This window comes from Panthera pardus, unplaced genomic scaffold, assembly GCF_024362965.1.
Source record: "Panthera pardus isolate Hobbes unplaced genomic scaffold, ASM2436296v1 HiC_scaffold_2, whole genome shotgun sequence".
Taxonomy (NCBI): domain Eukaryota; kingdom Metazoa; phylum Chordata; class Mammalia; order Carnivora; family Felidae; genus Panthera; species Panthera pardus.
Genome location: NW_026526765.1, coordinates 42,064,228 through 42,077,587, shown reverse-complemented (window position 1 = coordinate 42,077,587; position 13,360 = coordinate 42,064,228). Strand labels below are relative to the sequence as shown.

The 13,360-nt window shown below is 41.4% G+C and overlaps 1 protein-coding gene across 3 annotated transcripts in view; it reads left to right on the top strand.

Annotated features, from left to right (window-relative positions):
• The window catches only part of CSNK1A1 (casein kinase 1 alpha 1), a 48,332-nt gene extending 45,095 nt beyond the window's left edge, over positions 1-3,237 (top strand). For all 3 annotated transcript variants that reach the window (XM_019464386.2, XM_019464382.2, XM_019464387.2), the window contains one exon: positions 699-3,237. In XM_019464386.2, coding sequence (XP_019319931.1) covers positions 699-706 — 8 coding nt within the window. In that variant the 3' untranslated portion in view covers positions 707-3,237. The remainder of the gene's footprint in view (positions 1-698) is intronic.
• Positions 3,238-13,360: the final 10,123 nt, after the last annotated feature.

Genomic DNA, 13,360 nt, shown 5'->3' with positions numbered 1-13,360 from the left:
GTAGTGTTTACAGGGTGGGAAGGCTTGCAAAGTAAATAAAGCCAAAACAAAAAAGCGTCACTTGTTTGGGTTTTCAAATCCAGGGCAAAACTTTTTTAATGTATTATTGGTGGAAGTACAACGTTTTTAAAGGTTTAAGGTTTCTGTGATAAAAATCATACTGACCAGGTTTGTGTTCTATGGAATAACTCAATTATGTCTTGAATACATTTATTATTAAAGCTTATTGCTCCTTATTTGGATCAGAAATAATGTGCAGAAAAGTTCCTGCATATAGTATGATTAAGACTATAGTTTGTAATTTTTAAGGCAAACCCGTCTTATTTTTCATTCGTTTGATAAATATTTGAACACATTCTATGCTCTAGGTACTAGAAGTCTAGAAATAAATAAAACAGGCTCATTGGAATTCCCAGTAATTCTCGGGCCTGAAAAGTGTATGCTGACTGGGAAGGCTTTGATTCACTGTGTACCGCTCCTACGTAAAGGCACCTAGAACAGAAAAGTTTTTGTATGTAGTTTTAAGATGAGCCGTGATTTTCAAATAGATGAAAATATTCTGAGTCACCATTCTAATAAAGTAATTATTGGCCCAGTTCCACCCAATTTCCCAGTTTTGGGTGTGGTTTTTAAAAATCTTTTGTAACTTGGAATTGTAACATTCTTTTTTTGTTTCGATTTTTTTTTTTTTTAAACAGGTTTCTAAGCATGAATCAAGGAACAGAAGAAGCAGAGCAGATGATCGGAGCAGCATTTGTTTCTCCCCAAATCTAGGAATTTTAGTTCATATGTACACTAGACAGTGGTTGTGAACAACCATTTACTTGGTGTAAAGAACTTAATTTCAGTATAAACTGGCTCTGGGCAGCATTGGTGATGCCGTGTCCTGAGTTGTAGCCGCTGTAATTGTGAATATTAACTGAGATAGTGAAACATGGTGTCCAGTTTTCTATTGCATTTTTTCAAGTGGAAAAGTTAACTCTAAATGGTTGACACACACAAATTGGTGGAGAAATTGTGCATATGCCAATTTTTGTTAAAATCTTTTATTTTGAACTATACTGCTTTGAGATCTCATTTCAGAAGAACGGCATGAACAGTCTTCAGCCACAGTTGTGATGGTTGTAAATGCTCACAATTGTGTGTTCTTAGGGTTTATCCACCCCTGGGGTTTGCAAGTTGTTCACTTAAAACATTCTTAAAATGGTTGGCTTCTTGTTTGCAAGCCAGCTTGATACGGTAGCAACCAAAGATTCCAGTGTTTGAGCATTCGGAAGACTGCCTGCTTACCTGTGCTAGAAATAACAGCATCTAAAGTGAAGACTTAAGAAAAACTTAGTGACTACTAGATTATCCTTAGGACTCTGCATTAACTCTATAATGTTCTTGGTATTAAAAAAAAAAAAAAAAGCATATTTGTCACAGAAATTTAGTTAACATCTTACAACTGAACATGTATGTATGTTGCTTAGATAAATGTAATCACTGTAAACATCTATATGATCTGGGATTTTGTTTTTATTTTGAAATGGGAGCTTTTTTGTTTACAAGTTCATTAAAAACTAAAAACTGTTTCTGTAAGGAAATGAGATTTTTTTTAAACAACAAAAATGCCTTGCTGACTCACTATGAAATCAAAATCTCCCCAATTTTTTAATAGACTACTTCAAGCCATTTGTTACATACAGTTCCTTTGCGAATCATTTTAGATTTAGTGTTACAACTTTTCCTCAGATTTTTTTTATTTAAAAAAAAAAAATTTTTTTTTTTTTTTTTTGGTCTGAAGGGGAAAGGCATTCTTTATTTTTCCTTTTATAATGACTTACAGGCACAGTACCTAGTGCCGCAGCAGCCGGGACTCCGTGTTCTAACTCCTGCGGCCTCGCACTAACCGCTGGACTGATTGTGCATAAGAATGAAAGCGTTAAAGGGTTTAACTACCATTTTGTAGCTTTTCTTTAAATTCCTGGTTAATTTGGCTTTGAGCAGATTGATTCTTAACTTTGGAGAGCATCCCGCCAGGTGGCCAGGTGAGGTTCCTATGATTCCTGACCCTCCCTAAGCCCCCATTCTTTCCCCTAAGTTCTCTGTGCGCTTCCTCTTAATCTTAAATGCGCTCTTCTCTTTCCTCTTTCTGACCCAATAGAAAGAAAAATTTATTGACAGTAATTCTTTAAATAGCGTAATTTATTCATTTATAGCATGTCAGGATTAATTAAAAGAACCTTTGTCTGAAAATGCTGCCAGGAGCCTGTTGTAAATGTAGGTATTTTGTAAAATAACCTTGAAACTGTAAATTGACAGGTTTGTTCGGATTGTGTCAGGTTTAATTTGTTTTATTTCTTTTCTCTTTCTTTTTTAAATCTACTTTAGCAATAATTAATTCCATGATCACCACATTCTGCTATTACAGAATATATTAGCACCCTCCCACTGCAGAAATCTTAATGAGTGCGAACTTTTGGGGTAGGCAGCTTACTTGTTTCTTTTCTATCCACCCATGTGAGTTAAGGTATTTGTTTCTTGACTAATAAACCCTTTGATACTTTTAGCCAGAAATCAGTCTCATAAAGCTATTTTTGAGTATAGTTTGTGTAAAATAAAAATGTTTAGCTTTGGTAATAACTTTTCCGAGCTGAACTCCCTCTAGCAAGATATTTTTCAGTGCTTTTATTTACTATGCACTTAGACTATGCACTTTTTCTGAAATATTTTTGTAACACTTAACTTTTTTGTATTTTTGCCATTTGAAAAGGTTGTGGTGTAGTTGGTCTGTAATTAAGTTGCAGATTTAAAACTGCTGTTAGCTTTGTAAATCAAAATATAGGTGTTTCTGTCCTGGTATATCTTCATTCCATCTGCAGCTGGAGCTGGAATCCCATTGATCTTCTAGCTACCATTCATTTTCTTCACAGTTCACAAAAGAAGAATGTGAAATTCAGTGAATGCTGTTCCTAATCCTGTCGGGAGATGAATCTCATTTCACCAAAATTAAATTATGTTTTTCCACTAAAATGATGATACAAGTTGAAGACACATCACTCTGAAATTGGAAGACCTCACCACTTAAGGCTCCGCAGTGGCTTACTCAGCTGAACTCTAGGTTACTACTCTACTTTGTTCACCCATTGGGGGGTGCAGTTTTTTTTAAATGTCGGGAGATGGCCATTCTAACTACTGTTGAATGTCTCTGTTTTGGGAAGGTATAACAAGAAAATAAAAAAGAATATATATGAAGGGAGAGACTGGTTATCTCCTCCCATACGGTTGTGCTCATGCTCCTATGGCCTACAAATGGAATTTGGGAGGTTTGCGTTTTCTATTATTTTCCATCAACAAATAGCAAGAGATTTTCCTATTTCTATTAGTGCTCGCAGTGCTATTAAAATGTTTCAAGCGGAGAATACTGTAATGGCTATAAACTGAATTCCATTATAATAAACATAGCAATCAAGATTTTAGAAACCAAGCCAGTAAGCTAGTTCTCCCTACCATTTGCTGAAATACAGAGAATGGGTTCTTCTGACTTGAGTAGAATGAACTGTAGGACTTCTAAGAAGGGTGCCCCTGGACTTTCTTCATCTCAGCTTCCGAAAATTCAGTGGTCTGACCAGGGCTCTTCCTGAGCCAGATGGATATGTAGCCATGTTTTACGTTTTCTTGTTAGTTTTTCAACGGATAAGCATGTGATCAAAATGTGAGTGGGTCTCTACGAGGTATATAGCAAAGCGTCATGAACAAAAATTTATCTCAGATCTGCCGTCCCCTTTAAAGTGAGACCTTGTGAGACTGTACCTTGACAGGGTTGTTTACGTGCTCTTCTCATCTTTTAAAATGGCCAAAGATGGTGATGAATCAAGAGTAAGTTGATCTCATCGGTCTTTGAATCATCAAACAGTACCTTGTTGAAGTAAAATGGCTTGATTTCTGAAATGACTGTTAGACCCGTTATGAGGACATGATGCAAAAGTAGTGAAAATGTTGAACAGTAGGAGAGCTGTTAGACTAGCTGTCCACGGCCGCGGTCACGTTGTTGGTCAGATGGCATTGTGTCCGTTGCTTGAGGCTGTGGACCCACGGTGACTAGAAGTCCACAATGAGAAGGAAGATTCTCCTCCTCCTTGTGAGTTGGGAGAGCCCTCCTGGGACTTCACACTTCATTCTGTTGTTTGGTCTCTGCTATTTGTCAGCCTGGCACGGTGACTTGGTTCCTTCTACCTCTGCCTGTACCAGATCAGATCCCTTAAAGAAGTGTTTTGGGGAACTGCTACCATTGGCTACTGTGTACACCCGTCGGGATCAAAATCGCGAAGAAATGTTTGTAATGGCGATTTGAAGTGCTGGGGCAGTGTTGAGTTCATTGGTGTCCGTACCACCGTAGACCTGAGCCACAGCACCTGACTCCCTAAAGAACTTCTGACTCCCTAAATAACTCCCTAAATGGGAAGAACAGTAAAGTGGAGGTGGAGAGAGTGTTGAAGTGGCCAGTAGATTAGATCAGTGTCCTTCATAGTGAGGAGGCCAAGCAGGACATGTAGGGGTTGTAGTGACTCATCTTGTGTTTAAATTCAGGATTTCTTACTCTACTTGGCCATTTATCACTCCAGTCATGTATGTTTTTATAGGTGAATATTTGGATACAGAAGGGTTTGAAAAAAATGGACTGTTTTGGCATTGTAGCGCACATTCCAAGTCGATTTTAGACTGTCCGGGACTATGCCAGCTACAGGGAATTCAGAAGTGACCAAGACCATCCCCCCCCCCCCCCCAAGCCTTTTTTTAAATGTTTGTTTATTTTAGGGAGAGAGAGACCGGGCAAGCAGGGGAGGGGCAGAGAGAGGGAGACACAGAATCTGAAACACGCTCCAGGCTCCAAGTTGTCCGTGTGGAGCCTGATGTGGGGCTCAAACTCTTAACAGTGAGAGCATGACCTGAGCCGAAGTCGGACGCTTAACCGACTGAGCTACGACTGAGCTACCCCGGTGCCCCAAGACCATCCCTTTTTAACAGCTCAGTATAAGAGAAGAAATAGCAATTTTGTATCACTGTAACCATTGCTAAAGAGGAAGCATTTGGGTGTTATGAGAGCACCTAATAGAGACATCGAACTGTCTTAGGGTTTTAAGGCGTTTAGCAAAGAAATGTAGACAAATGGAGCAGCACATGAAAAATCTGAAATAAAGATGGGACTAATTATGGAAGGTAGTAAGTAGCTGCAGGACCATTAAAGGTACGGATAAAATTCAGGTGCCCTTTGGAAGGATCACAAAGTATGGGCGGCCCATTGAAGCTGTTGTAGGGAGACCAGGGCCATTCCAAGAAAGCAAAAAAGTGTGGAAAACTTGTGACTGAGGCTCCCAACTGAAGAGACCTTTACAGTTCTACATTTTAGCATAGACCCAAAAGCTGTGGAAAGGATTAGATCATCCAGTGGCAGTGGGAAAAGGACTGTGGAATCTGCAGAGTATGCCCTATTTGTCAAAATCCTGAAAAATACTGAAGCATCTTATTTACTGAAGGAGACACTTTAGAGGAATTTATGGTTCAGGTCCAAATCTCAGTCTTCCAGCATGGTATCTTATTTGGAAGAAGTGGGGAGAGATTCCATATTAGGATGAAATTTAACAGCTGTATGAAACTACTTTCGTTTATTAACCCTCAAAAATCCCTTGGCCTATAGCAAAATTTAGGTGTTTATATATATGTTTCTTTGATGCCATTAAAGATACAGGGCCACCTGGGCGGGTCAGGTCAGTTGGTAGAACATGAAGCTCTTGATCTTGGGGTTGTGAAGTTAAGTCCCATGCTGGACGTAAAACTTGTTTTTGTTTTTTGATGTTTATTTTTGAGAAAGCACCAGCGGGGCAAGTGCAGAGAGGGGGACAGGATCTGAAGCGGCCTGTCTGCTGACAACAGAGGGCCCGAAGCAGGCTCGAACTCACAAACTGAGTTAATTGACCTGAAGTCAGATGCTCAACCTACTGAGCCACCCACGTGCCCCCCCCACCCCCCCCCCCGCATAGTTTACTTCTTTAAAAAATCTGTTACATAGACTGTTTTAGCTTTATTCTTAAGATAAAAAAATTTATCCCCCTTTTCATCGATGACACAGTGACTTGTGCACGTTTATCTACTAAATCTCCTAGTTCAAACTTTAACAAGGCCAGAGCTAGGTCATCTCTGAACTGAGCCGATACCTGTGGAAATAACGTCCTTCAGTCTGCGAGGTGCTTCTTACGCTTTGTTCTTTTGATATTTAAGGAGTGTCTGGCGGGCTGAGTCAGTGGAACATGTCAGTCTTGATCTCAGGGTCATGAGTTGGGGTCCCACATCAGGCATAGAGTTAGTTCACCTTAAATTACAAGAATGGTGCAATGATTCTTCCTTATGCTCAGGAGATTCAACAGTTGTTTACATTTTGCCCATTCAATCTGCACATCTATTTTTCTTTTCATCTTTATTTTTGAGAGAGAGAGCGAGCATGAGCGGGGGAGGGGCAGAGAACCCAATGCGGGACTCAAATCCACAAACTGCAAGATCATGACCTGAGTTGAAGTCGGACGCTCAACTGACTGAGCCACCCAGGTGCCCCTGCACATCGCTCTTTAAACATACACTTTTTAACCATTTGAGAGTAGGTTACGGAAGTATTTTAATTTTGCTGAGAACAAAGATAAACTATTAATCATGGTACAATTAATCAGAATCAGAACATTTTAAGATCGACCCAGTTTTCTAGTCCAATTCCGTCTGTAGTCCCAGTGTCTTTCATAACCCTTCTTTCAAATTGTCCAGGACAATTTGTGTTGTCCAACAAAAGAGCCATTTACCTTACTTACGTTTTTAAGTTTGGAACAGTTCCTCACCCTTCCTCTTTCATGACCTTAATGTTGTGTGTGTGTGTGTGCACATGTGCATGTGTATGGTTTCATTTTCCAGCTGTGTTCACTGAGGGTCTGGAACTCATGCTACTAAAGTAGCAGTGAGCACACCGGGCGCCCAGGTCTTGATTTCTAAATACTAAGGAACCACGGCTTCTTGGAGAAGCGTCTGACTTCAGGGCTGGGGTAGAGAAAATAAATACAAGGTGAACCTGGAATATTCTTGTGCCAGAAAGAAAGGAAATCACGAAAAAATGATGAGTACGTGTCAGGACACTGGAGCCACTTGAAAGGTTCTTACTGGCCAAAAGTGTATCAGTTATATGAAAATGCTGATGACAATGTAACTTAAATACCCATGGTTTCCATATTTGTATAAAAGGAGGAGAAAGGAAAGCTCTTAAAAGAATGCTGATAAGAGTAATGTTGCATTTGAAAAGTCAATATTTTACTAAAGGGAGCAAGTGCAAGTTTGATAAGCACGAACATTTACATTGTCAAAAGTATTACTTACCAAGTAGAAATACGCATTACTTACCAAGGAGCATTCTAAAAAATACCTGGCCCGGATCCTCCATTGGAAGGGTGGTGCGATCATCTCCATTTTAAAGACAAATTCTAGGTTTCATAGCGTATCTTGCAGAATTAGAATTTGAATCCATCTAGAACTTAACAGCTGTCCAACAGACATCATGTCAGTCCTTAATCATGACAGTTACTGTTGTTCCCGATAGAAAAGAATTTAGAAAGGTGGGACTACCCAAGATGTGACAGCTGTTAGGTTTTATAAAGCCAAGACCTAAACCTGGTTTCCTTTAGTTTTTATATGGTTAGACCTGGTGCCCTTTTAAAATTTTATCACCATTTGAAACCCAGAGGTTAGTAATATTAACCATTTATTGAATGCTGTATGCCAGGCACTTTTCTGATACTAATTTGCCTGATTGTCACAGCTTCCCATGAGGTAAGTCCTGTCTCCTGTTTACTTTTGGAGATCCTGAGGCACAGGGCTGCAGGAGGTACTTTATGTTCTCCTAGTTTCTCAGGAACTTCGCTTTCCTCCTTTAATTTACATAGTCAATGTATCTTTTTTTTTTAACGTTTATTTATTTTTGAGAGAAAAAGACCGTGCAAGTGGGGTAGGGGCAGAGAGAGAGGGGGGGAGACACAGAATCCGAAAGCGGGCTCCAGGCTCCGAGCCGTCAGCACAGAGCGCGACGCAGAGCACGAACTCATGAGCCACAAGATCATGACCTGAGCCGAAGTTGGACACTTAACCAACTGAGCCACCCAGGTGCCCCTAGTCTATGTATCTTTAAATGCATATCGAATAGGATGGCAGTCTAAGAGTTTCCAAGTGCAAAACAATGCCATAAAATGTTCCTCATAAACATAGCTCAATTTTGGCTGTTCGTATACTTGAGTCCCGCATTTAGGACCAAATTCTACATCTTGGTGTTTTTGTTTTTGTTTTTAGTCTCTTGGAAGATGATTGAAATGAAGCCCCAAAAGGGCCTCCTGGGTGGCTCAACATGGGTGGCTCAGTCGGTTGAGCGTCCGACTCGGCTCAGGTCATGATCTCATGGTTTGTGAGTTTGAGCCCCGTGTCGGTCTCTGTGCTGACAGCTCGGAGCCTGGAGCCCGCTTCAGATTCGGTGTCTCCCTCTCCCTCTGCCCCTCCCCACTCATGCTCTGTCTCTCTGCCAAAAATAAATAAAACATTGAAAAAATTAAAAAATAATAAATTAAAAAAGAAAATGAAGCCCCAAAAGACGTACAGATGTATTGAAATTACCACAACCAAGACTAGAACTCACACCAAGACATTCTTTTCCTAGTGGTACTTGCTGTTAAGCCAGAGGAATTCTTCTATATAATGCATTTTATCAGCCAACTTTTACCTAGTTACCACCAAGTACCCATCTGTGTGCTAATAAAAGAAAATGTCAGCCAATTTTGCTATTAACCAGTCTTACTAGACATTGACATCAGTTTCTTGATCAGTTATTCATACCTAATCCAAGAGTGAGATGCATTAATAAAATCGCATTCTGTTCGATGGTTGTCAAGGTATTTTTCCTTGGGGGGAATGTTTCATTTACGGTTTTGGAGCATATTCATGTGGCCAGGTTTGTGTAGGTTATTCTGATATGCTAGTACATTCACTGAAGGGGTTTTCTTCCCCCCGCCCTGTACTGTAGTATCAAGCCCGAGAGTGACATTTATATAAGGAGTATAATGTGTTAGGTAGAAAAAAATGTAGTCCATTCTCAACATGACCATATTAAGGCTGCAACGTTACTGATTCAGGGAAGTAAATAGTTTGAATAACCATTGGAAACAATTTCTGGGGGCTGTCGGGCAAACACTTTGGTTTTCTGCCAGTGGACAGTTAACACAAATCGTGGTGATAAAGTGTTGCATTAGATATTTAGGTTTGGGAAAGGGGAGGTGGGTATTTTTAGAAGCTGCTCTCAACAGTTGCTAAGTAAATATTTTTTATTAATTGCAAAGCTGGTTTGCACTGTGGTAACATTGCAACTCCATTAAGAGTATAACGTTTTAGTCTAGATTTAGAAACACAGTAAAACTAGCCTCTAGATTGTGTGTGTGTGAGAGAAAAAGGGCGAATAAAGACACCAAAATTATGAAAATGTTCTTGACCGCCCTAACCCCTGCAAAATGAAGAATGTGTAAGTTACTGCTTCTCTGTCTTCAATTTCATATGACAAGCATGCATGATTTTTTTAAGCCTGTGTACGAAAAGTGCAAGTTCAGTAGTTAGAATAGATTATAGTTAAGTAGATTAGTAGCTAAAGAGCATTTACTGAGTCTCTTAAGTGCTAGGCCCTGTGCTACTCCCTGGGAATTCAGGAGTGACGGTATGAGACTATGCAATGTGGGATGTTACCAGAATGGGTGCAATACTGGTGAAGCAGACCGAGGTCAGAGGAGATAATCTCTGAATTGCCTATTGAAGGAAGAGTAAGATTTCACCGAGCAGAGGAGACTCCTCACCTTGATGCTAATCCCGGAGGAATGGTAGCAGATCACACCCATGTGAAGAATTTAATCGGGCAGAATACCCACTCCTTCAGCTTAGAGCCAGATGAGTGCTTCAGGCAGTGAATGCTGGAGGTTCACACCTCTTATAATGAGATTATGTGAATAATATGTAAGCCATACGGACGTTTTTACAAAAAGCTGAAGTAATTTGGAAGTAAAGACAGTTTAGTTGGAATACAAGCCCTAGGATTTCAGTGTAGGAAGAGATCTGAGAACGGTCATGAGATAAAATGACAAGTGGCGGGGGCGGGGCGGGGGGGAGGGAATGGTAAGGTGTGACAAAATCCAAGCAGCAAGCCTAAACTAATGAAACGGATTGGACCTTTGGTGGGGCTGGGTGGTGGCAGAGCGGTGCTTATCAGAGCAGACAGCAGAATATCCTCATCTCGCACCAATTCCAACCCTTTCTAGCATGTCCACAGATTGGTAACAATTGCATCCATAACCTCATAAATTAGGGACGGTAGTTAGGAGTCCTTGGATTCTATTACATATATCAAGGCAAGTCTTTTGTTGGGTTTTAAGGCTGATGATGTGCCCCTATGGGATAAATGTGTTCAATGTCTTTTTAAATGGCTCTTGTCAATCTTCAATTTCTATCTTTAGGTAAAAATATCCTAATAATTGACATCAGGAAGGACAATATCATACATTAATTTTACTCCGGGTGTGTATTGTCACCCAGGAGAATATTAAGCCTCATTGGGGGTTTTTGCTGCTTGCAGAATCTGGAGATGCCCAATGCTCTGCTTTTTTGTCTTTGAATTCTATATATGGCACGTTAGCAGGCTAAGATGGATAAGCACGAGAACAGCATTACGTGAAAGTAAACAATAAGATCATTGAAACTTGAAGCTGTGGTCTCCCTTTGGAATAATAGCCTGCTCAAGGTCACAGAGCTGATGAGCGGCAGATCTAGGAAAGAATCCAGCTGGAGCCCTTTGCCACTAAACTGCTACTCTAGGCACAGGGCAGTGATTCTAAGTACAGTTCCAGCACCAATAGCCTGGGAACTTGTTAGAGATACAAGCTCACGCCCTGCTCCAGACCTACTGAATTGAACTCAGGATGGAGCCCAGCAATCTGTGTGTTAGCACCCCTCAAATACTGCTCCTGCTCGCTAAAGTTTGAGCAACACTGGCAAAAGAGAATGAGGCCAAAAGTAGTTGGTAAGTAGAAATTAGCTATAGTGGGAAATGGGGAAAACCTTGCATCTGGGGCTTTCCTCCCACACCCACACCATTCCCATCACCACCACCCCCATTGGTTTTTTAGCATATAGTGGTTCCAGATTGCAAAACTCCTGTTTCTTTGTCCTAGTTTGTAATCCTCGGAACTTGAGTTAAAATTAAATGATTGACATACAGTTCCTTTAAGTTGCAAAGTTTTGTTTTTTATTTTATTTTTTTAAAGCTTATTTATTTAGTTTGACAGAGACAGAGGGTGAGTAGGGGAGGGGCATAGAGAATCCCAAGGACACTGTCAGCACAGACGCCCATGCGGGGCTCAAACTCACGAAATAGATCGTGACCTGAGCCGAAACCAAGAGTCTGACGCTTAACCGACTGAAGCCACCCAGGCACCCCTAAGTTGCTAGCTCTAAAAAAAATGTAAATTTAGGGGGGGAAACCCGATTTGTACATCTTAACAGGACTCCGTTTTCAATCAAAACCACTTTTCTAGGAGCCCTGTGAAACCCCACATTTTGAATAACTAATGCTTAGGGTCAGACGTGCCCCCAAGCCAGAGATGTAGATTTGGAAGCTGTCACCATAGGAGTGATAGTTGAAATCCCAGGACGAGGGGAGTTTTTCCAGACTGCATTTCCAGCTGGATGTGAAGAAGGTTGAACACAGAACCCCGGGACATACAAGGGCAAAGCAAAATGAACCAGCAAAGAAGATCGGGAATTGTCACAAAGGACGTCCGGGAACTCAGCAGTGCCATATGGAGAGGTCGAGAAGGAAGCTGAGTGGTTGATGAGTCAAGACGCTTCATGCCAGTTGCTGCAATGGCCAAACTTGAGACTAATGGCTTTGTGCAACATGTATTTCTCCCTAGTGTGAGGGATTAGCCTTCCACCTCGGCCTTCCAGGCTGATGCTGCAGGGAAATGTGTCAGCAATGAACTGCCTGAGCGGGACAAACATGTATCACTTTTTTTTTTTTTTTTTTTTAAATAAACCGTTGGCCAGAACCAGTCAGGCCCATTCTATCTGCAAAGGAGGCTCACTGACGTAGGGGAGAGGATAGCTATTTAGGTACCTAGTTTTCTTGGTGACGGCTTGTTGGCAAGTGCTGTTGTACAGGAAGCTGGATGTCAGAAAACTGCCCCTGGCTGTTTGTACCCTCACGTATCCAGGCTAGGTTTTCCAGGAAGGCAAAGCCTGGAGCCAGTAAACTCCCATGGCCCTCTGGCACAGTCTCCTGGTCTCTCTTCCAGGGCTTGTCACATAGGAAAACAAGCCACGCAGTCGCTGTTGCTAGGAAACCCGTAAACACGGCAAGAAATAATCTGCCTATCTGCCGAGGCCTTAGCGTTGCCACTCGCCCGTCGATGCCCCACAGCTGCTTGACCTTCTCGGGGGGCTGTATCTGTGTGTTGGCATAGGAATAAGGAAGAGAAGAGTGTGTGTCTCTCCTGCTGGGAGCAGAGTTTCTTTACAAGCAGAAGGCATAATTATTTTTGTCCTTTGTATACGGGAGCCTAACACAGGAAGGTGACCGGTTAAACTGCCATTAGAATCCGAATCCAGGATAGCGTTCGCTTTCTTTCAGCAGTGGTTCACGTGCTGTTGATTCATCGGACGTCTGTTGCCAGGGCCACGTCTATCTTGAACCTATGCAAATAAATAAATAAAATAATAAATACGTTTTGGGGTCTGTGTGCTGATTTTATACGTATTTTTTAAGTAAGCTTTACGCCCAGCCTGGGGCTTGAACCCCACACCTAGAGATCAAGAGTCACATGCTCCACCAAAGGAGCCAGCTGGGTGCCCTGTCTACCTGCTGATTTTGGATTCAAAATGTGGGTTTGTTTGTTTACAGGGGGTGGGGGGCAGAGGGAGAGAGAAAGCGAGTCTTAAGCAGGCTGCACGCCCAGTGCGGACTCGATCCCATGACTGAGAGAACATGAGTCAGACACTCAACGGACTGAGCCACCCAGGCGCCCCTAGATTCAGAGCTTTTAAATGGCTCCTCCATCCAATGTTACTGCCCCCTAAAGAGATCAGCAAAAGCTCTGTTTTCAGCTTTTTGAAAACAGAATTGTAATTCTCTCCTTACCGCTTCAGATCCTCTATTCCCCCCCCTCCCCGCCCCTCTCCTGCTCACACTCTTCTCTCAAACATAAAAATAAACTTTAAAAAACAACAACGTGCTTTCAAAAGGTCAGTGTTGCAGGTCTATCTAAAT